This window comes from Bombus fervidus, chromosome 4, assembly GCF_041682495.2.
Source record: "Bombus fervidus isolate BK054 chromosome 4, iyBomFerv1, whole genome shotgun sequence".
Lineage (NCBI taxonomy): Eukaryota > Metazoa > Arthropoda > Insecta > Hymenoptera > Apidae > Bombus > Bombus fervidus.
In genome coordinates, this window is record NC_091520.1 from 13298537 (window position 1) to 13326428 (window position 27892).

General features: G+C 48.5%; 1 protein-coding gene across 5 annotated transcripts in view; it reads left to right on the forward strand.

Annotated features, from left to right (window-relative positions):
- Lmpt (four and a half LIM domains protein limpet) overlaps nt 1–27892 on the forward strand; it is a 70536-nt gene that overhangs the window by 14824 nt on the left and 27820 nt on the right. Inside the window, exons 1-2 of one of the 5 annotated variants that reach the window (XM_072001259.1) lie at nt 1976–5159; nt 7751–7836. In XM_072001259.1, coding sequence (XP_071857360.1) covers nt 2601–5159; nt 7751–7836 — 2645 coding nt within the window. In that variant the 5' untranslated portion in view covers nt 1976–2600. Of the gene's footprint in view, nt 1–1975; nt 5160–7750; nt 7837–17201; nt 17428–19584; nt 20026–25889; nt 26748–27892 lie in introns of those variants that run through there. The other 4 variants (XM_072001264.1, XM_072001265.1, XM_072001263.1 and 1 more) reach the window with 4 other exon arrangements.

Sequence of the window (27892 nt, forward strand, 5' to 3'; positions counted from 1 at the left end):
TCAGCTGTTTCCGACCAGCAACTGTCGTTCGTCGAGACACGCGTCAAGTTGCCCAATTTCTGTATAATATTTGTAAAGGTACGATCGACAAAATTTTTCTTCGTCTGATATACGTTAATCTCAACTATCCAGCGAGATCGACCGAGATATCAGCGTGCCGTTGTCGTAATTCATATTCTAAACGAGAGGAACGCGATACGTGAGCCACGAGCAATTGTTCAGCTGCGTGGCGTAACAGTGACAGCCCACTTAGGGGAGCCGATACGCGATTAACGAGAGATATACGAAAGCTGTTTCAGTCGGCGTGTTAAAACCCGGTCGAAAATTATCTGTCTGTGTCAATTTACAACCGAGTCGCCACCCACGCGCAATAAATCCGACTGTGTTATAAATTATAACGCGGGAACGGTAATCGGCGGAGGATATGCCACGATATTTTACCCCTCCACGTTCGGGGCTGGCATTGTCTCGAACTTAACGTCTCCTCGTTTAAGTAGAATTATTCTGTCTCATTAAACAAGGATCAAGCGTCCCTCGAGCTGGCCGATGCGTTGCAGTGCGAATCAACGTACCTGTCAGACCGTGATTCGCGATAAATCCGGTAACCACACCCGCGGGATCTCGCGTCTGAGAACTTATTAGACGCGCACGGACGATTTTATCGCGCGACCGAACGTTCCGCTGAGCATTTTCGTGACGCGAGAGGACTTTGCTTGCCCGTACGATCCGATGGTTTCGTTCGGTAACGATTTGCCGAGGGAGGCCGAGAAAAAACGCACACTTTTTTATTGTTTTTCAAGGATACTGTGAATCATCCAACAGGTTTTCGTTCCCCTGGTCCTGACTGAATGACCATAGCGCGTGGAAGAGATTTCCGAGGAAGGCCATGATTGTTTTTCTGCCTCTTTTTCCTGGGATCTATGTCCTTTTCTCTTTGGTTTTCCTCCTTATTTCGATCACCTGATCATTTTTCTAAGGACTCGATGAGTCAAGCTCAAGTAACTCATTTTGCGAGTCTCTTCGATGATGCGCCCCGCTGACCATTTTCAGCTGTCATCTCTCCCTACCCCTCTTTCGAAAGAGAAAAGGAAAGATAAGAGAAAGACACCGTATCTTGCCCGTTTTTTGCCTAACGCAGCTATTAAACGACGGTGGCGCCTATCTCTGCTCGAGCTCCGAGCCGTTACGCACTCGCTCAAGTGTCGGTTAAGCCACGACGCACTGTCATTAGGAGCTGCTGCGGTCGGTGACGACGTTCTTCGACTTTTTGCTAGACTTGTTCGTCGAGCAGGAATCGAGGAGGCAAAACAACGCCGAGAGTCGTTCCGATGAGAGGTCTGTGGCATGGAAAACGAGCCGATTAGGAGCGTCGATCGTCCCAGCGAAATGACTGTAATTAGACAACCTCCACGAATGGGAGAAGAAGATCTGCTCGATTTACTCGAGCATTCGATGGAACATAATCTAAACGAGCGCGCGTACATTGTACATCCCTGTCGTCGTGGTCGTTTCGCCGTAATGTGTTGCTTCCGATCGTAACACGTGTCGAAAGAAACTGAAGGTGGACGAAGGAAGAACTACGGTAGAAAAGGGAATCGAGATGCGGATGAAAATTGATAGAACAGAGCGGAAAAGCTGGAAGAAGAGTCCCAGAATCCCGGTGAACTCGAGCGAGGTCGAGCTCACGTGGTCGTGTCGCGGCAGATGTGGAGGTGGAGGACGCAGAGAGGAGCCGGATTAACGGGAGAATCGAGTGGTCCGCCTCACCTCGAGGAGGACCGCAGGACGGAGGACAGCTAAGGAGGTGACGGTGCAAAGGAGAGGAGGATGCAGGAGGCAGCGAGTGGGGACGTGGAGAGCGAGGCATCTAAAGCGAAAGAGGGAGAGGAGGAAGGTGGTGGACAGGACGAGAAGGGGGAGAGGAACAACACGCTCTCCTCCGGTGCACACTCTCGTGGTGACTCCGACTGGCAAAGTGCTCGCGTTCGTGAAAGTCCACAGACGACTTTCAGGGTCGTCTGCTCCGTTCGTTCGGCCGAAGCCGGCTTCGCCTCGCGAAAAGAAGCCACCGAAAGGGATCCAAAGATACTCCTGTTTGTTGCGGTTACGAGGTGGCCGAAGCGACGAGAAGAGCTGTCTTCTCTCGACCACGATAGCGATTCGTCGATCCGCGATACCACGTTATCAAAGAATCCGATGAGACACCGAGTCTCTTTCCCTCCCGTTCTCATCGTCATCGTCGTCGTCGTCGTCGTCTTTGTGCCGTAACGAACGAAACCATCGCATCGAGTTCCTTTGACCGACTATCGATGTCACTCGCTGCTGAATTCTGCTCGCGATAGTCGCGACTGGACAGTTTCGCTCCGTGAACTGCGCCGCTGATATGTGATCGAGCTGTGTGATTTCTCCTCGCAGGACTTGTCGACGAGAATATTCGCGATACGGATCGAAAGGAACCCGATTAAGTCATCGGACGCGGTAATACACGTCGCAAACTGGATTCGCGGAGAACCGTAACGGAACCTTGAAAAGTTTCCAACGTAACGCGAATCGATCGGTTCTAGTAGATACACGGTTGATACACGGTGCTGCACACGATCATGTCGCGTCTTCTTCGTGGTTCCTCGTCGATCAAGGAAGGTTCCAAAGTGACCTCGTATTCCAAGGACCGTTTGCCCGACGAGCAGGAAGATCACGCGTTAAAGTCGTACAAGAACATCTCGAATCGTTACCATTTTGGCATGACGGGGCAACAGAACGACGAGGTGAGCAAGAACGGTCGAGACTACAAGGAGCACGGGAACGTAAACGCGGACTTATTGTATAAAAAGAGTAAGGAACACTTTGGCGCCTGGGACATCAAGGACATTGTGCAGAAAGAGAGTCTCAGATCGAGGAAACAGACAGATCGATTCGAGGGTTCTCGATTGACCAACGGACGATCGAAGAACGATTCCACGAGGCAGGATCGTTGCGATGATCACGAGGAGACGTTACAGCGTGACGATGGGACGAGGACTGGATCCATCGATCGCGAACATGCAGCATCGCATAGATCGAAAAAGAAAGAAAGCTGGGAAAACTCGGACGCCTCGAAAGTTACGTCGAAGCTGGCTCGATCGAAATACGACGACAAAGACGACGTGCAGAGAAACGACGAGAGGGATCAGCTTCTGAAGGAGATTGAGAACTTGGCCGTCGATGGAAGATCGCCGGATCGAAGGATCAAGGCGATGATAGAGCGCTTCAAGTCTCGAGAAGAAGACAAATTGAAGTTTAGAGCGGAGCGCGATTCGCACAGTCCGGAAAAGGACGAGTACAGGTCGAAAAGTGGAGGTCGAGGCGAAGTTCAAGTAGATCGTATCAACGATCGAGAAGGTGAGCGCAGATCTGGCAGATCTAAATTGCGAGACCAGGACACGTACGAGCAGGAAGATAATAGAAATCGTTCCGTGGACCGAAGGATAGAAAAATCCAATGACTCGTTTACAGAGAGGAAAGCCGACGCGTATGGTGTGGAAAAAGCACATAGAAGATCTAGAGAAGTGGAAGACGACGTTTCTCGAAGGAAGAACAGTCCAAAGAGAAGAAGTTACGTTTACGATGGTAATCCGGAGGATTTCGATGTCCGAATACAGAAGTACGAGAGAGCTCTCGCAGAACCTAGAAGAGATCTAGAATCGTCTAGGCGAGTTTCGTTGAAAGATTCGGACGTCGACTTAGGGAGAAAGGACTCGTTTAAGGATCACGATCGACAGGTGACGAGAAAAAGTTCGTTTAAATCTGCTGATACGAAGAAGAGCCACTCTCGGGACAGGGAGCCCAGTTTGAGCAGGAAAACGTCCTTCAAGGACGAAGAAAACGATTTGTACAGAAAAAACTCGTTCAAGAGCCAGGACGCCGAGAAGAAATACTTCGGAAGGGAGCCGGAACACGTCTCGAGGAAGAATTCGTTGAAAGAGCAGGCCTACGACGCAAGAAGGAAAAATTCCTTCAAGGAACAAAATTCGGATTACGGGAGAATTCTGCCGAGGAATCGCGATGACGAAGAGGAGAGGAAGCGTTCGCTGAAAGGACATACCGACGGAGTCAGTAGAATCACTTTCAAAGAACACGACTTTGATTCAGGTAGAATTCACTCGTACAAGGATCAAGAGCCAGACGTCGGCAGAGTTAGCTTCAAAGATCATTCCAGCGGCGACTTAGGTCGTAAAAATTCCTTCAAGGAGAAGACCGTCGAGTTTGGCAGAATTTCCTACAAAGATCGTAACGACGATGCGGATCGAAGACCCGTCCACAAAGGCCAGGATAACGAGCCGAGTAAAGTGTCTTTTCGAAACTTGGACGAGCCAAGGAGAAGGCACTCTCCTAATGGACGATACGTCGAATTTGGCAGCGTATCGTTCCAGAGCCAAGACGACGAGACCCGAACGAGCCCCCTAAACGATCAGGATTACGATTTGGAAAGAGACTCCTCGTTGAAGAGGCGAACGTCTTCGAGGAGCAAAAATCACGAGGCCGTCGATAAAAGATCGAACAGACATTCCAGACCGTTGACACCGCCGAAACGGGACGAACCGAAAGCGGAGTGTCGAAAGGATGCCAAGGACCGCGAGGAATTCGATTCCAAGTCGTGGCACGAGAGCAACCGGATTTTCGCCGCCAAGTATTTCCGAGAGAACAGCAGATACCGTGCGAATCCGGAGGGCCGTTCGGAGATCGACCGAGATCCCTCTCCCGAAACGGGAATTCAAGAATTCCATGGTAGAAAACACTCGAACGAAGGATTCGGCAACGAGATAGAGGACTCGAAACGCAGCTGCACGAAATTGGAAACGTACAGCGGCTTTGGCAACGGGGAACATCCTCGAGATCTACAGAGTAGATACACGTCGACCCACGAGAGAAACGGGGCGACGATCATCAGGATTCGAACGAGTCCGGAGACGAGCCCGGCCGAGAGGAGGCGTCGCCGTCGTCCTGTACAGGACACGTACGCGGAAAGGAGAAGGCGTTACGAAGCGGAGGACGAAGCGGACAGCGACGAAGACGAGGAGGAGAATGATCGTCGACAGAGAGGGTCGACGCGCGGAGACGGCTTTATACCAGGGAGAGGCGTTTCTACACCTTCGAGAAGAGTCTGGAATTACCGCGAAGGGGTATGGCATTTTCATGAGTCAATTGCGTTCGATCGGTCCTTTATGGTTCAGAAGCGAGAAGCTATATTCATAAATCGATGGAGAAGATGAAAGCGAGATGATTCTCGTAACGGTTTCGAAAGCTGAGGCGAATCGGAGTGCTGCACGCTGGTAATCGGCCGGCGCAGCGAGGAATTTTGTTTTTCTGATTTTCACCGGGCGACGCGCCGCTGGACGGAATCAGTACGTGCCGAGTGTGTTGGTGGATCGTTGCAAGGTGCGAACGTTTTCTTGCCGTGTTTCACGCGATTTGCTCTTGTTGACGATCGGTCGTTAGTCGTGGTTCGCTCCTGCCACGCTTTTGTATCGCGATTTCTTTTTCCTTCACGCCATACGTTAACTATACGGCGGTATCATCCACGTTACTTCCTAGATAGATGTATGCATGCTTTTATTATATCTACGCAAAACTACACGAGAGCTCGTTGAACGTTCAACGGACATGTATGAAATAAGTGAAAGTAATTATGAGAGCAATTACCAACTTATCTTTATGGAATTATTAGATGCGTAAATATGAACGAGTACATGTAGAAAGTTTTGATTAAATTTTTAGTTGACCAGTGAAATTTTTTGATTCCAATCCAACCCCAATACGCCTCTGTTCTTTCGAACATCTTCTTGCCGTTTGCAACGCTAATTCTATGCTGTCGACGCGACGTCACCGCTACCATATCGAGGGAATAACGAGCGCTCGAAGACGCAAAAATCTGGGCTGGCTGTTAAGTCAATCAGGGTGAAAGCAAACCCATCCGCTGCTTTATCCGTCAACGCTTGTTAATCCTTTAATTAATCCATTCCGTTACTCGGCTATTTAGCCTTTCTTCGAGCATGGATACCGCTCGCCACGGGCTAAGATGTGAACTTTCTCGAGTCAAAGTTGGTCAGAACGGTCGCGGAGCGCAATTAGTCCGAGCGAAAATTACACCGCTTGGATTTTTTCGCGCGCGAGCGAGTTATCCATCCAGTCGGTCGGAGGGTTAACGGTCTGTCATTCAGTCGGCTTAACGCAAGTTTTCAATGTCCTTACGTAATTCCACCATCTATTGGCTAACACGTCATGGAAATGTCAGCGAACCGCCTACAAGTGGAATGGTCGCGCGGCGTGTAGGACACGTACGCAGCCGTACGGATCACATCTTTCCTCGAACCGTGTTCGCAACCGCTGCGTTAAAAACGCCAAGCCTTTGTCCATATAATCGACGATCGTCAATCATCGTCGTTAACGATGGAAGTCGATAGAATCGCGACGACCGAAGCGACCTCGCTTACCAAGCTGTTAACCGCGCTATAAACGGACGAGGAGTCAACGACATGCGCTCTATGCGTGGACGAAATAGCGACAACGTACGGACGTTGACGAGGATTTTATACGGTCACCGAGGATCTCGTTCTGTACGTTTCTGAAATCGTTTTTTTTTTCTTTGCTCGAAAAATGATCTAATCGTCTGCCTTTTCGCGTATGATTCAGCGACGAAAACGAGACGCGAGTCCACTATACTCGAGGAAAACAACTCGAGCTCGACTCGACTCGAGATTAAAATGTCTGACGGTGCTTGAAAGAACGGCTGCATAAATCAAACGTGGCAAGGTACGCGCGCTCGGTTTTCAGGTGATTTCCAGTTGGTAGTGCGAACTCCGGAGAAAAAACGAGTACCCGGTCCTTTCACTCGTGAGTCAGGACGAAAAATATGTTAATTAGGCGACGCGCGTTCGCTCGGGGATCATTATTCAAGATTCCTATATATAGACAGCTAGAGACACATCGGCTTACATATTTTCCATGGCGCGTTACTTGTCTACTCGATATTTGGCGATGCCAGTGCCGCGACCTGTTTCACGTGGGCGGGCCGACCATATATGCCGGCCGGAAGGTTCTTGAACGCATCCAACGCGCTTCGAGCTTTCCATCGTCGTTGCTTCCCTTTATCTCCGCTTCGTAAACGTTCGCGACGACGCGTTTGGAAGCTGCCGCGCCGCGTCCAAATGTCACCCAACGATTCTTTAAAGCCGACAACGTGGGAGAGCCCGCGTGAAACGTCTTAAAAGGCAAACTCTTCCGATTTGTCGGGAAATCTTAGACGATCGTTCGCTTTTGGAAGTACGGCTACACGCTGTGGATACTCGCGCGATCCGTTGTCAAGAACAACAACGAGCTGCGCGATTAAAAACTTTTCCCAATTACAAGACTCGCGACTCCGACCTTGTCCCGCTTCGGACGTAATTAACGTACGCGTCACGATCGTGAGAGAGGATGACGCGTTTGTCTTTCATGCTCTTAACTCTTTCCTTTTCCTATTTTTTATTTATTCTTTACAATCGAGGCAGCAACGTATCCCTGTTAGATCGGAGCGTCGATTCGTAGCCGAATAGAGGTATCATCGAACGACGCCGTAGGCGACTGACATTTACAAAGATGATCCAGACCTTTCACCATTTTGCAATTAACGCGACCTTATCGCAACAACTATCATTTTTATCGGATATTATTAGATTCGCCGTGATTGCGATATGTAAAAAACGAAAATGTATTTTTATTTGTTTGATCGTAGGGTGTCCTGATCACGGACGTCGAAGAGGGGCAACCTTGTCTACAATGCGGAGATACGTGTTCAGGATTCTCGCCGCACACGTGGAGGTAAGTGTCGAAACGTTTTTCATACCGTTGCGTTCAGTAGTTCACCGCGATGTCCTTTATCGCGAATAAAAAAAAAAGACCTTAATTCACCTTGCTTTCTACGAAGATAAGGACACGAAGGAAACGAGCTTCCGTAAACCCTGATGGCATTTAAGCGAATCGATGTTCCCTCTCCAGCGGCGTATTCGTAGCGTTGACACACTTTGGTGTCAAAGTCTTCGAGTTTCTCACGTCTGTTGACACTTGCGCGCGATCCGCTCGAACGATCGATGAATCCCATCGCCTTTCAATTAGCCGTACATTGTCTAATGCGTTTCATCGATCGACGAGTTTTTCTAATCGGAATATCGGGTTGCTTATCCGGAAATAATTATCTCGTTCCATTAGCTGAAGCGACAGGGAATCGCGTCATTCTTACACCCTCCGATTATCAAGCGAGAGGAGATCGCTTTGATCGGTAAGAAGGAGAATTGAATTCTCAAAATCAACGTGATCAACGAGTCGAATAGAATATTCTCGATGAGTAGGTCGAGAGGAACGGCACGAAAAAGGAAGCAAAAAAGGCGACGAAACGGGACAAAGAATCGGCACAAGATCGAATCATGGCGAAATTGTTCACCGAAACGCTTCACAACCTATCCATTATCCCAAGCGTAACTGAACAGCGATGAAATTACCAGCTAGTAATTATCCTCCGTGATTTACGGACCAGCAATGCGGTAATAGCGAATTAATTGGCCAGAGTAGCGGGGAAGGGAACCGATCTTCCTTCCAGCATCGCGGCGCTTGCAAGAGAAAGGTATGGGACACTACCTCGTGCTCGGCTGCATTTATAACCACCGAGATGGATTTACAGTTATGCCACCTATAGCCAGCCGAATCCGCGCGGCCTTCGATCGTCGCTAGGCTTCTCGATTCAATTTCATTCCCCTTAGCGTGGGACGATCGTTGCGTCCCTCAGGTGCCGTGCTTCTCGGAAAAATTTTACCGATCCATTTTCGTCGAGAGCTCGTGCGTAGGAAATCCAACTGACCGTTGCTTTTCTGGACACGTTAAACGCGTGGGCGTCGTTTCTCTTTTCCTACCGCCCGCCTGCCACGAATTAAGCTTGTTAGCTTGGAAAAACAAGGCCGAACGTCAGCTAGAAACGCTTGTTACAATTATTTCGACCCGGTAGCGGGTCGTAGCTCGTTTCAAAAATAAATCCTTGACATGTGGGAACGAAGAAGCGCGTCGTCATGCCCGATTCATACGCGATAAATTTAGATAATTAATTTACGTCCTTAGATCGGTATCGCTAATGGATTCCGGGCTAGGCCTCGCCTGTGATTTCTTCTAGCCAGCAAAAGCGTTACGAAATACATTTTTGTGCCTGACGATTGCAGATTTGGTCTACGTTCTTTCCATGATAATCCGTTCCAGTTTCAGCGAACGAAAGACAAAGACGACGTAATTCACGTGACCGTCGTGAAAGTCTCGTAACGACTATTATCGGAGCGATTCTTCCCTCGTTTCTAGACTACAAACACGAACGAACAAAGGTGTGACTTATCGATTACCGACCTTCGTAAGCGCCGTCTTCGCCGCGGCTTCCGTCCAGCAAACTTTTACTTGTTGCATGTTCCCTGATTTATTAATCATCGGCTCGGAGGCGCTGTATCGACGTCTCTGAACTTACGAAACAACAGGGACTTCGTTGTTGTCCCGCTTTCACTTAAATCCAATAAAACGCGGCGGTAGTCGGTTCTCTGGCGGCATAGTTCTAACAGAGGTCGTACCTTTAATTTTACACGCTGCATGCGAATCGTTACCAATTCGTTTCTATCAAAGTTTACGCGCTCGACCGCGCCTCCGTTTATCGAAGCGCCTACGCCTATGAACGTCGATAATTTACGCGATAAAAGCGAACGGATACGCGTCGACGAGTCGTTTGACACGCGTATTTTCGACTGTTGTTCGCCCAACGAAATCGCATAGGCGTCGACCATGTGTAAGCAAGCGTTTAACTTTTATCGATTTACGAGAGCGCGCGCGTCACTCGATGCGAAATATCGTTTGACTGATTTACCAGCCTGAGCGGATCCGAATAATCTAGCAAGCAGCTGTTTATCCAAGACAGTTGTCTCTCTTGCACTCCATCGTGAAACGTGGAGCACGTGCTCGTATTTATAGGTTTATCAGTTGCCAAATAGCGGCTGCAGCTCACGGAAAGCTTTCTGAATTAAGCGGATTCGCTATTCGTCACCGATTTAATTCGCGGCTGCGTTTTAGAGACCGATAAGCGGTGCAGCCTGTATTACGCTGACTTATACAGATTTTACGAGCGTATCGCGCTTCAAACGATTCATGCCACGACAGGAGCACGTGGCCCTACTTGTGGATCGACTATTTTCCAAACATCGCCAGTGATATAATATCATAGCGGAATTAGATTGGCGTTCCTCTCATACATATTCGGTTAGACCTAGACCAGATCTTGAACACTCTAGATCCAACACTATTCCGGCTTACGAATACGCGATTTAAGGCTAACACGCAGTTACGCTAGATACGGTCTAAACGAGTCTCCGATTGTGAGCGTGGCAAATCCACCGAGTCATAGAACCAACAGATTAGCATAGATTCTAGCGACGCGATGATAGATCGCGTTAACTCGTTACCGCGGATCCAAATTCGAGGCGTTCTTAAAGAACAAGGTTCTCTCGTCGTTGGATTTTTCTCTCACTGTTCTTTGTCCACGAGGATTTATCTGGCGCTGTATCTCTATTTTCGTTTACTGATCGCGTCAAACGAGCCCGCTGAAAATTCTCGGTTTATTTCGAACTCTGGTTGTGATTGCTCTCACAATGTCGGCGACAGCCAACTTCGGCACATCTCTGTGTGATCTATTCTCACGAAAATCAGGTATCACCGTAAATTCGTCGAATAGATGCTTGTTCCGTCGAACAGAGACTCGGACAATCGTCTCGCTGCGAGTAGAACCGGTAAGCCTTGGCTAGTCGGTTTGATCGAACAGCAATTGCTCGAAACTCGAGTCACGCAGGCTCCCGACACACCGACGTCGATCCGCGTGTGCGTCCTCACGCACCAGAAGCCGTGAGTCATTGACGAGCAAACGAGTGAGTTAGCTAGCTCGCTTGCATCGCGCCTCGTCTCGCCTCGCCTCTTTCTGGCAACTCCAATACGCCACGCGTGCACGTGCTTCGGCAATATGCGCCAGTATAGGGTCGGCGAGCAGCGCACGAGTTCGTTTTCGCCTTTTGACCGTGATCGTCGTGTTTTCTCGGCACTTGTCCAGTCGAGATCAACGTTTGACCGACGCGACGTTTATCTTCTCTTCTCGTCGAGCCGTGACATCTCGATTTTACGTTGACCGCTCGGAATTCTCCATCGATGTCGTCTTGACATCGCGGTATCGCGATTACGCAACTGATCAGACCGAGTGTGAGTGCGTGGGCCGATTAGAAGCTGGTCGAGTCCGGGTTCGCTGCGTGTACCTGTTGCACGACTCGTTCGTTGCTGAAACTGTGCTTCGTGAACAATCGAGAGTAGTGTATCACACGTTCCCAGTAGTGATTCGAGTCGATTTGATTTAGCGCCCTGTGTAGTCTGCTAGCTGCATACTGGCTCCGGGGAGACTGGTCTCGATGTCTCGAGATTGTTACGCGAGCGCGTGGGAGCTGGGTTTCGGTACCTGCTTTGGCGACTGCTCGACGGGCACATAGGTAAAATAGAATTGTATTTAGTAACAGCTGTGCAGCAGTCGCGTGTCGTATTAATTTCGTCCGTGGACTAGTTTAGGCGGGCAGTGGCTCTGATCGATTCTAGTCAGACCAACGGGGGCACCTGTTGCTCCGCTTTATCGCGAGTCTGTTGCCTTTCGTACCGGAAACTTGAATTAAAAATTTACTTCGGGGAACGTAGAAACTCGAACCGTGTCGAATCTTACTTTAGAAATCTACCCCTCGTAGAAAATAATCCGAACGTTTTAGAAGGAAAGACGTTTTTATGTCGACGTTGTAGTCATAAAGGCCTGTAGAATAAGTAGCCTGTGAAATATAGGCACGGTGTTCTTGGGAGTCTATGATTCATTGAAATTGCAGCACCGACGATGAGCGCGTCGCAAAAGTAGCGGTACAAAAAGCAGACGATATCTCTCAACGTTTGCGTTGCTGTAAGGTCGTATAACACCATACAAGAGCCGAGAGTAACGCGCTATTATTCGCGTATAACTCGCTCGCATACCGTTAACATCCATTCGTGTTTCTTTTATTGCAGAGATCAGGGAACGTTGGTCCGCACCACTTACGACACATCGTTTCGTCGTTGAGCCTGGTTTTAATGGTTCACTTTAGACAGATTTCAGGATACATAATCGTTGTTTCTGGCAGCGGATCGTTAATGGTTACTGGCTCTTTAGGGTCGACGACAGACCTTCATCTTGCCTCTGGTGTTGCAAAGTAGCATAGTTTCAACGTGTCTATTTTTATGTAATATTTTGAATTATCTCAGCACAGAGGAAGGAATGCAGAAGTTTGCCGGCCTACTCAGCTATGCAGGCCTAGTTATTTCAAGCGGAGATCACGATGACCTATTAAAATTCGCATATCAATTTCGTCCAGCGTCCAAATTTATTCTTCTCATGAGCGTCCGTCGAGCAGGACGAATAAAAATTCGCGATTTAGCGAGAAGTATCACGAGGACAGAAGCGGTCGGCGAACAGGTAATGTCGAAACATGGAATGGAAAAAACGATCGTTTAACAAGGCGATTCTCCCGCGACAGAGCAGCGACATCGCGGCGGCCGCGTTTGCTCGCGGAGCAGCGAAGCGTCCGGAATTGGCGCAACCGCGGCTTCTCGATTTGCATGCTGGAATATCGAATGACGAAATGCAGAAAGTCGCCCGTACTCGTTTCTTTTTGTTTCGCGAGATTTAACACTGCCTATTGCGCTCTGGCGTGCGGCTACTCGCGCGTTCCACCGTCTATTTTAAATCGGCCCACCTATCGCGTTTTTAAACGCTTTAAACGCTGATTTACAAGCGGCACCCACCTCCCGCAGCCGTTGCCGCTTCCGAAAACACGATAAAAGACTATTTTCAGTGCGGCCAATGCCGACATCGTCCCTGGCCTTTTCAAAGAACTTGTCGGTTAAGTACCTTCAAAGCCGGTATGGTGCTTTTCCCGGTTAAAGTTATTTATTTTAAATTATTTTCAGAGTTTCGCTTGTCAAAACCGCGTTTCGACGCCAGATTCGAGACAGCCCCGATTAAGTTTCAAGAAAATGTTATCGACAGTTATTTAGTTGATTCCTCGCGGCAAATAAATGTTTGGATTGCGCATGGCGCGACATAACTGGCGCTTTGAAGTCGCGCGTCTTTAGAGCGCGCCAGTATTTTTGCTTTGATCGCTACGAATCCTCGAGGCTCGTCGAAAGACCGGCGGAAGGTGTTGATCGAACCACGCGGTATTCCCCTTAGCGAAAATCCGAGGAAGAGGCGCATAGTTTCCTCGAACGTCCCGCGTCTTGGTATTCAGCCAATCGGATACTCTTTGCGGCCGCGTCGCGTCGGTAGCACCTTTGCGCTTCCATCGGAGAACCTTGAGGACTCGCTCGATTTCTCGCACGACTATTATTACGAGCGTCCGTCCCGTCGAGTGATTTTCGCCGATAATTGCTCGGACGATTACTACGCGCGATGACACGCAGGTGCTCCGTCGCGTGTAGGACTGACAAGATGTCGGTCACCCACGCGTACCGCGCAGTGAGATCACCTTTATACTTTAACTTTCTTAGTCACGGCTGCCTCGAGAGTGTCGTCCGTTCGACCGAAAACTAGCGGCTTTTGTCGGCTCGAATACCGGAACGTCAGAACGGTTCCCGGCCAAAAACGATCGTTAACAACTAGCCACGTATTCCTCTTTCTCTGACATCATCGCTCGAAGTTTCTGGAATTGCAGCTGTGACCAGGATGCATTTTACTTTTCCGGATACGCGATAAACCGTTTATTGAATCGTCCTTGCAGCAATGTCGCACGCGCGCCGCGACTTCATCTCTCATCGCTTAATCCCCGCTCGTCTTTCCGCTAATTCACGCTACTTTCTTTGTCCGCTGTAGGCGCCAGCAAATCCTGCGCACTTATCGACACGTCTTGTTTTCAAATTGCTCGCTGGCTTAGCTTCCTTTTGCATCGAGTATCCGAACGAGCAACCAACTTTCCTTGCGGTTGTACGATTTCGTGGAGACTAAATCTGCCCGCGACAGGCGACACCACGTGGTTGCGCGCAACGCGCCAACTTGGCAAATCGCACGAGCCGTTCTCGGCTTCTCTGGATCGATCTTTCCTACCGTGGGACGCCTCAATTCGCAGACACGCGAGAAGATAGAGACGCAGGCGGATCGGTGACAATGCGAAGAGCGTAATAACGGGATCGCGTCGGCCGAACGACCACGGTGATTTTAATGCCCGAATTGATTTATCGCGCTACCTAGCCAAGCTGCCGTTCATCGCCGGGAAAAGTAGGATCACAGTGATCTTGTGGTCGTTCTCGGACGATGGATCTAGGAAATGGTATAGGAACCACGATCTTTTTTTATGATTAAAGTTAGGCTGGATATAGCCTCGCTTATATGTTCCACCATTGCGGGATCAAGCTTGTTAGAAATTGCTGCTATCGGATAATACGAGAATTCTAAAAGAAGGTAGTCAGTGACATTTCTAACGAATACAACGCACACCCTAACGTAGGTTTTTTATACCAGCTCGTGTCGAATCACTTAGCGGGATGGTCATAAGCCGCTTGGCAAATAGATCTCGGCACGAAACACTTTTTTCAAGGATCTCTTTGAGGGACGCGCTCGTCGGAGGTTTTTAGATTGACCCGCCATCATCGTCGCGCGAGCACCGTAGTTCGATCGGAGCACTGAATCACGAGGGAGGTTGCAGGGAGTTGGCACGAATCCGTTGTCAAAGCAAAGAAACGCGGTTTCCATGCGACACATTCCCGGATATTTATTTACGAGAACACGGACCGAAGCAAAACACGCGTGAATTCGCGATCTCTTCGCGTGGAACGATCACGCGACATTCTATGTGTGTCAAAGCTCTATATTTAATATTCCGCGAGCCACCACAGGTCGGAGATGCGGCACGCGGCACAGCTATTTATTTGACTTAACCGCCTGTAAAATACCGAGAAATTTATCCGCTATAAATCGGCAATAACTCCAGAGCTGGCAAACACTTCGATAATTCACTGGACTATCTCCAGTTGCTTAAAACAAACTACTAAATTTTGAAGATCGATCGAACGTTCGTCGCATATCAAGTATAAACAAGTGCTGCTATAATCGTTAACCTGTCTTCAAAATGTTACACGACGGTAATCGTTTATGACTGTTCTTCGAGAACTCTACTCGAAACGCGACAATCGTATCCGAATCATCACATTCGGTATTTTTATGCTTGCTCTGACGATGTAAACCTTCGTTTGCCAATCACTTCGTTAGGTCTCCTGTCTGTCGATTTTATCCATTTCGTTGATCAAATTGAACGAAATTCCTATTCCCATCGTTCCAGATTGTATCTAAGGATACTATAAAACCTTTGACTTTTTTCAAGATCTCTATTTCAGTTAACTGGACAAGATGTCTCGTAAGATGTTTGATGGACGTTACATCTTGTCTGCGGTCGTACAACAAACGCGATATTATCGTCAGCGAATAAAGAGCGTTTACTCTCGCGCTGGAATCATATCGGCGCGACTGATCGCGTCGGTACTCGCGTGCGGTCGCTCACTCGCTCGCATTCTGCTGGCATCTATAATATGTAAGTACGTAAGCGTAATCACGCCGCGTCGTTGTCGTCGTCGTCGTATGGGAATGCGACGCGTGGGTGAAGAAAGCACGCGAGGGATTAGAATTCCTGGCAAAAGCGTGTTCTCCTCGGTTTACATGGCTTTCTAGCGCTCGAGTCTCTTTTTGCACGGACAAATCGTGTCGAGAATTTCACTTTTTGTTTTGCGCGTTTGGGTCCACTGAACTCGTCAATGTTACATTCGCATTAGTAGCTTTAACAGTCCTTCGACCATTTTGTACAAGTTCTTCCGAGTACATACTGAAAATTGCAAGTATCTGCTGCTATGGTTATTACGTTAAACTCATTGCAGTGATAATGACGAACAGCAAAGAACCGTGCGATTATATAAAGTATAAGTTATCGGTAACGAACGTGGAATGATTTGAAGGATGCACGCATAGACTGCATGATGTCACGTGAAGATTTGGCTACGCGTGGCAAGAATGTGTGTCGTGCGTGTGATATCTTTAAGAGTTTCCAATCTATTATCATTATTATTTTAGTCTTTTTTATTTTATCAAATTTTAACGCACGAAGATTTGCCTGCCATCCGATATTCTTACAATAACACGAAATACATGAGATACATAGCATTATGGAGTAAGGAAATATTTCCAAATCCTAGAACAATCCAAGATTTTCATTAACTCCGCGATTGCGACACAAGTGCGCGTTAAGTAACACATTGGCAGACGCGGATAAATTTATTCTGATTAAATAAATTGAAAGACACACGGCCGACATGCCACGCGCGCGTAGGCGTTCATTCACTCGCCGATAATATTTTCTACATACCGATTGCGACATTCATCAGAGTCGATTGCTTTGCTCGCGACAGCTACTGCCGCGACGTTTCTTTAAATCGATCCTCGTTATCGGCTGTTGAATCGACTGCACGAAACAACGCGTATCTTTTCCCCTGAAGAAAGACGAAGACAGGGCGTATGCAACGTCACGGTAGCTCTGAAAGCGAAAGGGGACCCCTTGACTTTGAGAAGCCCTTTCTGAAAGTGGCGTTTCAGCTCCGAGGAAGCGATGAACGGGAGCATTATATTCCGGGACAGCGATAAATCATCGAGCGCGTAAAGCCGAGCTGCGTGCTGCTCTATCCGATCAGCTGGCATTGACAGCGCACGAGCACGAACACAAGTAACGATGGTTTCGTCGGAGAGGCAGAAGAAGCTCGACGATTTCGATCCAAGTTAACAGTTACAGCGGTTAGCGAACAGTGCGTATATTCCTGCCTTCTCCGGCGGACGTGCGTGCCTTCGTGCGTGAGTGCGCGGAATATCGTCCGTTTCTCTCAAGTTGTCTCGCTCGCTCTTCGACCGATCGAGCCGCGCTAAATTTAGAGTATGATCGACCGGTTGTTCGCGCTATCGGGACAAATAACCCGGCGATAAAGTCATTCGCGCGGCTGGAGAACAGGCTGAAAGCCGACGCAAAGTATCGTCGTCAAAATTGCTCGCGGCCTCCACCTTCCTTCGTTAGAGCCGCTTCGCGAGTCTCCGCCGTGTCGGTGATCTTGTCGTTCGTTCGCCGAGTTTCTTTCGTTGCATCGTCTCGCGCGTAGTCTACCGGAGGTTCGCTGGCGAATCGTGTCGCATTTCCACGTGGCGAGCACGTGCAACGTTGTCGTGCATACACGCGAGATGGGCGCCAAGTGGGAGAGTTCGAGCTATACCGCTCGAATCATCGGAAAAGAGGACTCCTCCCTTTATCATGGCAATCGGTGAGTCGACAGTCGGTTAGAGACGATGACAACACAGAGACTTTGCTAAACGCTGATAGGTTTGCACACAGCGGAATTAAGTTTGCAGAAGGATCAAGCGAAGGCTAGTCGAAAGTCGAAGGCTTGTTGCGTGGATGGGATACGTGTTTGCGTTGTGTCACGTTCTGACTTGTAAATGTACTGGCTGTCAGCCATCTCAGTAATGGAGTAAGTTTCTTTGTGATTACAACAAATAAACAGATCGCGGCTATCGTGACAGCACGCGTTCACGTTTCCTCTCTGAATGTACGTTCGTTTCTCTGTGCGATCGTTTTACCGCCTCCTCGATTTTCGCCCTAACCCCTTCGCCTGTGCAAACCTTTTAAACGATCCAGCTCTAGAGGAGGAAAAACGACTGCCACGGAAATTCTTGTATCACCCTGTTGCAAAGCTCGATAATTCAATTACAAGTCTTAGCTGTAAGGATTCTTCGTATCTGAGAAACCCGACAGGTATTGCTCTTCCCGGTACTTAAACGTGACTTCCCAATTAAAGACTTGGCGTTGTTCACCCAGACGACTGTTTGTTAAGCTACACACGAAGCGAAGCGTCGTTATCGAGACGTACGTTGTAACGCCGTAACGTGTTGAATTCGACGCTAAAAAATCAGAAACGAACGAAAACCTGGATACGCGACAACCAGAAAAATCGTTTATGCCACTGCAGACAGGAATGAAGGTGAATGATGGAGTGGTTTCGAGAATCTAATTGTATGCAAATGCGCGTTAAACGTCCTTTTAAACGCAACTCGTTTCAAGGGACGCACGCTGGCAACGCCTCACCAAAGCCAGAGATAACGAGGTTACTTGCTCGTGATAATCTTTATCGACGAGGACACCACTGGCATTGTAGTCTCAGTCAGTATTCAGCGTTCTCGTGAATACGCCACGATATACATACGTCTCACGTGGCTGAAAGCGTATTGCGTCAAGTTCGTTTCGCGAGAATCGTTCCGTCTTCTCCTGCTATAGTCGACGCGTCGTCTCGAACGATTAATTAACCGCACAGCAACGATGTCGTTCGCGCACGAAATTCCGGCTGTGGAAAAACGCGGCTTGCGCGTTACATTCGACATCAATGACTGTAAATAACTGGCGATAAGATCTTTGAACTGCGGATTGAATTTACGACGAATGGAGGGGACGATTAGAGGCGAGGCTCGCGCGATTGCAGCTGCCAGACGCGCAGCATAGAGTCAAAGTCCGACTCAATGTCGACCAACAAGGTTCTCTCGTCAATTGCCCAATAGCAGCCATCGTCGGTCGTTTCAGTTTGCGTATGTGCTGCGTGCAAGTTCCGACTAGAGTATTAGAGAGGCTTTCAAACGCTTTACGATATCATTAAGGCCGCTGTGTAATCGCAGTTGGATGATTCACGCGGCAAAATGCAAATACATACATCGTGTTACGAACTAAATATGCTTGAACCCAGGTATTAACCTTCCCAATGTTGTAGGTACTCGAACGATTTAGGACCTGAAGTCGAGAAGCATTTCGAAGCGTTTCAATAGAATTGCGTGAAATAAAACGAGCTACTGAGACGCGTACGTGATTGAGAACACGGATCTACCGTATTGATCGGCTAGAAGGAAAAGCAGACTTTTATCTTTGAACGTAGGAACGATTGGTAGTGATGACACAGACCGCGTACGATTCCGAACAACGGTGTTCGTAATGCAAACCATCGAGCGAAGGTCACTGCGGCTTCTGTTCTCAAGCGAAACGCGATGTGCCACGACTGGAAGACGACCAGCCAGTCGAAAGTCGCGCGTGGATCGACATGGAAGCTGGCTTAACGCGATTTTAAGCTGATCTTCCATACGTTCGAATCGTCGGTGTCCTCTATTAATTCATCGTCGGCAATCGTTGAGTAACATTTGTGACGTTATCGGATAAAATCGTAGCTACGCGTTGATGATTTCTCGAGTGTATCGTGGCTCGTTTCACGCGGAACGGTCGTTACAGGCGTCACGCGATGGTCGAGATCGAGTCGCGATCGGGACAACGAAAAGGCTCGTAGATTCCATAACCGCATTAAGTTAATTCGATTTGCCTGTCAGGGGGATCCAATGAGACGTCGTTCAACCAACTGGCCTCGTTCAGTCGAGTTTGGTTTCAGTGTTGTCGCGGCCGAAGGTCGAGCCACCTCGTGATTCTCTGAAAGCTTCTCACGAATTATTTTGTTATCTCGATACGCAGCCGTGTTTGCTTTCGAACGATAAGCCTTCTGCTCCACGAGGATCAGGGGCCGCTTTATTACCGCGCGATACACTCAGTTTCTGATTGATCGTCGATTCGTCGATTCGTGTTCCGCGAGTGTTTCGGCCATGGTTTGGGACGATGGACTCTCCGTCAAGGAGCTCACGGAGATGAGGAAGAAAACGCCGCGATTCCCCTCGCGAGAACGGAATTTCGCAATGAGAAGACGGGGAGTACGGAGAACATTTTCTCTGGGCTTGGGCAGTGCATCTCCGCTCTCAGGCCCGCCACCCGATATTCACGAGGAGGAACGCACTGACTGCACGCACGATCAATCCTGCAACAATGACGTTTGTACACTGTAAGGGCATGTGTTTTCGTGATTCGAATACTTGAATTATCGATATTCTCGAAGAGAGAATAGCCATGTTAGGTGACGCAACCTTAGCAATTTCTTACTCGTGCATCCTTCGGATCATCGTTTCCCGAAGAAAAGAGGAATAGTAAAGCGTTGAAAAACGTTTCGAAAGGCTAACTCGGAAATCGATGACGCGATAGAATCAAAGATAAAAAATTAGCGACGGATCACAAGTCGTCGGTAATCGTCGAGTTTTCAACGATCGGGATGACACGTGACCGCTAATACTGGCTGTTCCTTTTTCATTTAACGGGATCGTTAAGAAGACGCCTCTACTGGGTACAGAGTTGATAAGCTTCTCTTCGAATTATCGATAATCACACGTGCATTTCTTCGCAAGGAAACTCCCCTCTTATGAATCTAAATCAGGATGATGCTCATGGATATGACTCGTGCGGTCCGCTCTTTCGTTCGTTCGTCAATGTCGCTTAATTTTGGCGCATGGCAATTTACGTTTCATCCGAAAACAGATGAGACGGAATTTAGCAATTTCCGTTTAAATTTACCGCAACTGCTATTCGAGATTCTAGTTACAAATTCAACGAACGTTACCTTATCGGTGTACCTAGCGAACGCAAAATTTTGCAACGTATATTCCGCGTATTTCAACTCTCGTGTTTCTGCGAACCTGCGGGTGACCGCGAATGGCTTACGCAATGCGAATTATTCAGAGACGACATTTTACGAAATCCTCCTTGTACCTGTCCAATCTCGACGCGAGCGTACGTCTCGTGTGTTTGACGATTACGTAGCTCTTCGTTTGCGAGATTAATAACATCACTGATCGATAATACGACTAATTCCTCGGTTCGTAACATTTCGGATGGAATCGTGTCGGATTTAATATAGCTAATCGAGTTTGTTGCGACATATGGCTGGAAGTTTTACGTTTGGAAATTTCCCTCAACTATCCAATCGTAGTAGATAGATAAGTCGAATGAAAACTATAGAAGCTGGTCTGCGTAGTATCAGGATGTCACGATCAAAACCGCAAATGATCGTTTATTGTTTCAAAGTCATTCGATGTTAGTTATTCACGGCGAACGTCCTAGAAATTCGTGGTTAGTTAAAATATATGGGTACGTCAAATAAATCTCACTCACGTCCGTACCAGAATAAATCAGCGACTCATTGCCAAGGTGATTCGTTTAAAACTTATTCCGGCTATTCTTCGGTTTTCGATAGCACCAGATCCCTCCGCGTCCGTAGCTTCCGCATCGTAACTTCTTTGGAGAATAAAATACCGATTGCTTGTTAATCGATCGACCGTTTCTCCTTTCTTCCGCTTCGGCGAAACGTAAATCCATGAAACCTTGCGTAAACTCGAGAACATTTACAAGTAAATCTCGCGTGTAATTTGCATACTGTGTAAGTGAAATACTTGCCCGTAGAAAGACACGCGTAGTAACGGGCGATAATCCAGAAACGTACGCGTGTGTTTACGACAGGCTGTCTTGCGCGTCCCAACGTCAGTCGTTGTTGGTAGACCATGCCAAAATCTTGTCGGCTTATGTCATATTTTCGTGGCAATCTGCGCAGCTTTCGAGGGAGGCTCGCCCGCTTACCGAAATCGCTCTCTATTAGCGCTTCCTCTTACGTAAGCGCGAAGAACGAGATATCTACTGACCGCGACAGATCTTCCAGTCCACGCGGCAAATGTAGCATGAATCTCGGCGCGTTCACCTTGTGTTTAACGCAAGGAAACACGCGAGACGTCAAATTTACCTCTTGAAGAGAAGGAAATTACTTCCAACCATTTAGCTCTTCGAGATAAACGCACCGCGCTTAATTGGTCGTTGTGCAATTTACAATTGCGATTGACGTAGCTCTGTACGGACAATGAGAACGAAAAAAAAAAAAAACAAAAAAGAAGAAGAAGAAGAAATAGACGATAATGCGTTTAAAAATCCTTTCACCGGTAGATACGACTGCTTCGAGGCACGGTGAATCTTCTACTGGATTTGGATTTTCGCAAAAAGACGAAGGTAATTTCTCTTCCGCATCGTGGAGAAATTACGCTGCATAAATAAATAATGATAATAATTAAAGTCGAGCAGCGAGGAGGCCCTCGCGAGAAACAGCGAGCTGGGTAATTTTCCTTTCTCCGCTGACTGCGTTCGAGCGAAAAAGTGCTCGAAATGGCAAGCATTAAACGATTCGTAAAGCATCGTCCATCTTATTGCACATGTCCGAGCAAAACGACAACTTCCGTGCGACGCGACAGTGCCAATATTTTAGAACGGACGGTCTGAACGCGTTTCCCTGTGTCGTTCAAACGCGATACACGCCTCGAGCAGCATAATCGAAAATGCTGACTTCACATCCAACAAACGCGTTAACGACCCACGACGAAATGCCACGGCGTCGTCTTGCACCGTGATTTACACGTTGTACACCTTTTATCGAATCGCTGTAACGAGACATTTACCAGGCGTTTGTTACCTGATGCGCTCATAGAGCGTGTCGAATCGAGCAGCTTCCGAAGTTATTGATCGTCGAGCAAATTACCTATTTTCACCGGCATTCGTTACAGTCTCGCGTCAGTTTGTGAATTAGAACCCTGACGAAACGTCGCTTCGTCGTTATGTTCGTTCGCTCTTTACCGGTTTATCAAGTCGCTCTCGAGGGATTCGTCGTCGGTTTATCGATGCGACCGACGAAAAGGGTAGCCTCGTTAGAAGAGCATCGGGTCGCCCTCGAAGTTCGCTCGACGTTTCGTGATCCCGAAGGATCAGCCCGATCGAGGGTTTTTAAAACCGGAGATTTGCCGGGGGTTAAGTCGAGAAGACTGGTAGCGCGCGTAAATGGTAGATCAGCAGGCTGCGCGGGCCGCGCTTCTAATTCGACTCGTGTTCGGTTGCAATTCACGACAAGGTGGGAGCTTGGTCCGTGTCGGAGCTTTCGACGACATTCGAGGGATCCGCGTCGCCCGCGCCTGCGCCACCGAGCCGCACTGTTTCACGGGCCACCCGGTATTAACTATAGGTACACACCTACCTACGTTCTCGTCGAATCTCATGGCGCCAGTTTGAAGTACGCTCCTTCTGCGAATGCACTCTGTTACGTGGCACGCGTCGCGCCGTGCCGTTTCATTTCGAATCTCCCGCGTTCCCGCGGCTGCCTACCGCGCGCGTCTGTATCTCCACTTTTATCGCGGTAATCTTCCTCTCGTTCCGATCGTAGATTCGCAATAATCATCGGTGCTATCTGGAATACAGTGCGACGATTTCGCCCTGTTGGCCAAGATTACGAGTGGTGGTGTGCAGTTCGCGAATAATAACAGTGGAAGCGCGTTCCTCGCTTCTGTGTACACACGTGCAAGTTGTTACGGTAGGCGATATACATACGTTTTACAGAGACGCGGCGGAGGTCGAACGGTCTGCACGATGCGAGTTGTCTAGAGTCGCGGAGATAAACGGAAACGACGGAGAATTCACCGAGGCGAGATTACCTACTTATATTTTTATCGTGGTGCTCGTTTGGCCGAGATACCGATCGTGAACGACGATGGCTACGTCGGCATCGAGCCGCTCCCCTAGTTGATTTCACTTTCGTCGGGACGCGAAACGCGCGAGTCACGATGCAAGCATCGAAAAACACCAGCGGGGCTGGCTCGCGATCGCCGATGATAGGCAATAGACGAAACACGCCAACGGGAAGACAAAAACAAGACGAAATTGCGTGTTATTCCGCGACCGAGTTATTTCCATTCGGCCGGCATAGCCGCCGCTTAATATAGCCAACATTTATCTAATTAATAGCCATTAGCCGTCCGCCTTCCTATCTCGATAATATGCCGTCAAGATCCGTTGCCTTGACGCGAAAGCTGCCTGTCTAGCTTCTTTGTTTTACATCCTGACACCTGTCACTGCGCTTATCCAACGTTTTCATGCCTGTTGCCGAGCGCTATGCGATTTCTAAGTCGCTATAAACAGAAAGTACGAAGCATGGTCGCGGGAGCGCAGCGTGAAAAATTTTGCGAACGGTCATTCTATCGCGATAAATTATCGTATCGTAGGAAACGACATAAATTCCTTATCGTTGTAAGAATTTCTTATCAAAGTCTTTTGTAAGCGTTTCGAACGATTACATACGATTGCATACGTTCATACAACGATTTATGTATGTACGTAGTCACCGATATTTCAATCGCGAAACGCATTTTTCTCTTCCAACGACCTGTACGCGATCACCGAACGAACGACGAAAATACTTTGCTCTTATTAGTGGATTCTCTTCTTGGCAAACGAATTCGCCTGGATGCAATTTGACGACTGACTAACTAACCGACCCCTGTCCTTTCCCCTTCTCCCTGTCAGTGATTCTCGCGCTAGATTTGCGCTCGCGATGATTCACTTGTGACGGAATAATCGGATTCCAGGTAAAACCATTTCAGAAATGGAAGAAAGATCGTAGTCGGTCGTCACCGGGCTTTGATTATATCAAGCCATTAACGTCCGATATACATACATACATCGTACGCGCGCGTCGAACGTTATTAGCTCCTACCTTCTTGCTTACGTCAACCTTGTTCGCGTACGCTGCAAGCGGCATACGTGGTTGCTCGCTATCTGCTGTCTAACGTGTTATTTATACGACGGAGGTACAAAATGGGCGGTTAGCGATCGAATTCATATCGATACGTTATTAGAACCGAGTCTTCCTCGCGGCGGTTCTGCGAGAACCGGGATAATTGATTTTAATCGCTCTTCCGATAGATCCATAACTATCTGCAATGGAACGGTAGATGTTGCTTAGAAGCTGAAAAGCGTGTAGGATTAATGCCAGGTCTCTGTACGGAAATTCCTATTCGTTTTCATCGGAACGCGAGTGGGTCGATAGAAGCACGCTGGTGTAAGGAAAAGGCAACTTCTTGCTTCCATCCTGTTATCTTCGACGTTAGATTTATAGAGATTATCTCATCGCGACAACGTACAGCACTCTGATTCTATTAGCTTAGCACGGCCGTGAAAAACCGTATCGAACGTCGAACGCGTTTCGTCAAAATGGGACGTTCCGAAAATTTTGTTCGCGCTCGGAGTACCGGTTGTTTGCGTTGTATCACCGCGCACCAATGCTTGACCAGGTTGAAAATGTGACTTCATCGACCTTGTAGATAAGTTAGCGATCGCTCGGCTCGAAAAACCTGATAATCTTCGAGAACAACGGGTTGACGAAATTCACAAACAAAGCGGCGGTTCTCGGCTTCGATCTCTCTGTTCTTGATTCGATCGAGCGTTTTCACGCGCAATCTTCGGTCCTTCTTTACACCAATGACATGCACAGATCCCGGAGGATCGTCCTTCCTATAAATAACCGCGTGTTTTGGTGAACCATGGCGATTTCCGCAATGAAAATAAATTCAACCGGCCGCGCGTACAAAGCGCTCGCGCGCGTGGTCCGTCCGTTCGCGTCTAGATGTAATAATTTTTCTGGCGACAGCCGTCCGTTCGTCGGCGATAAAACAGACCATCGACCTGCATTCGAGCCGAATTATAAACTGACCGTGCCGTTTTTCTACGAGCACTGGCAATTTCGCGATCTAGTTGCGAAACGAACGTTCAGCTTGTATCGCGTTATTTCTCGGTCGCTCGTCGCTCCTTCGATCGTTTCTCTTTCTTACGCTTTCGTTCGATGGATGGGACTTTTTACGAGGGGTAGAAAAAAGAAAGAATGGATCAGGAGCGTTTCTTGCACGCGAGAAGAACGTTCGATCATCCGCGCCCCGCTTTCCGTTACTCTTCGATTAGCTTTTTGTCCGGTGAAAGTATCTTCGCGCGTGATTTTCCAGAAACTCCACGTCTTGAAAGATCATCGCGCGTGCCGACGTGTCGTTTGCCAATCTTCGCTCTGTGGAACGGCAATCATCGCGATGTTTCGATGACTCACACTTGGGACGAAAGTCCGGTACACCTGTGACTCGGCCAGCGATCGCGAGAATCAACGAGAAAGCAGAAATCTTCTCCTAGCCTTGAAATTAATCATTCTAGACACCTAGCAAGAACTTTGAAGAAGATTCACGAAGCTTGGAGAATCCTTGAAATCTCGAGAAGCGGACGCCAAGATGAAGATCAAAGGTAGAGAGTCGAACGGCTCATCCTGAACGACAAACTGCAAAGGCGTCATACGACGCCAACGCTGCTCTCGGGTTTGGGCCCCAGGATGAGTCCCAAGGGACCGAGTCAGGAGGGCCCAAAGATGGAGGTGAGGGTGTCCTGCGTACCATCGCCGGGCGCAGAACCCCAAGGGATCAGAGTGAAAATACCGGAGCCGAAAAAACGACCCATGAGTCCTCCTTTTCACGAAACGACGCGCGCCAGATGTCCTTCCGTGTCCGAGAAGGATTTTTACAAGAAAGCCGTATCGTTGGATCGTCGGGACAGATATCCAACGTTGTCCGGCGCCGAGATCAAAAGGGGATTAATTCCCGGTGGCGTGGATGCACCACGGACCAGGAGAAATCCCATGCTCGATCGAAAAAATCGGTTTCCAACGATCTCCGGCGCGGAGCTGAAACGAGGCCTCGCCATCGGCAAGTGTCCCCTGGAGGACGGACTGGATCTCAGCCTGGCACCCTGGCCCGGCATGAAGTGGGCCTGCGTCAGGGTGTTGCACCTGTACTGTAAGGTGTTCGACCAGTTCGAGCTGTTCGAGCTGATAGTTAGGTAATTGAAGAAAGCGGCAAAGTTAGTTTCTGCAAACGAGTTTGCTGCGAGTGGATTATGTGGCAAACCTGTTCTATCGGATTTGGATTTAGCTGGGGTTAAAACGTAGGGAATTCAGGTTTTATCGTGACGAGATTTGAATTCAAGTTTTATCGAGCTCTCGGTGGTTCTTATCGAGTTCGAGCTGGCGCCCTAAGGTACATACGCTTTCGATTCCGGCCGACGTGTTTAACGATGGTACACGGTTAATATTTGCTCCTCCCAGACACGTGCCATCACAGTTGATAGATCGTTTACGGGCAGACCGTAACACCTTTCACGGACGTCTAACAATCTCAAGGCAACGCGTTTACTCGATAACATCGCGACCAATTAAAATTCTAGAAGTCCATTAGCGCCGGTGAGAGGACTGGCGGGGGAAGGCAACATAAATATAATTAAACGGCATTAGCAGGCAGACAGAGTTGCCGTCGATGGCTCGTTTGTTGCCCGTTTCACGACAGAAAGCAGCTTAGAAAGTCGGATCGAAGTTAGTCACGTCGACGACTACTTCTCACGACACAGTCTTTCGCTTTTCCAGATTTCACGCGCGCACCTTTCTTGGCACGCGAAGCGCCGCGCCATAGAAATGTAGCCGGTCGATCGACCGCGTGACACGCGCGCGATTCCTTCAATCGCACCGCGTGCAAATCGAATTAGCGTCGTTTAACGAGTCGTGTTACGCGAGTTCCTTCGAACCACGTCGGCGCGTTATCTTCCACCGCTGGCAATTAATAAACTCGATGATCTGACGACGATTCCAGGGCAATTTTCCTCAGGCGCGGCTTCTTTTCCCGCGGTAGAAGCGCATTAATATAAGTCCACTCTGGCTCCGGCCTCTTCAGTTTTACGTTTTTTCGGATTCCGCACCAACAGCGCCGCTTACACGCGTTACGCTTGTATCACCCATCGTGGAATGTCGGGACAAATCGCTCGGTTTATATATCGCTCGAGGAATTAATCGCGCGGTATGGTCTCGCTGCTCGAACCAAAGGACGCAAATAGTCGTGCGTGACGCGCGTGGGACCTCGTAAATTATTCTGCTAAATTTTTTACGATGGCATCTCCGTGATTCTCGTCGCTCTTTACGAGATGCCATTTCAGAC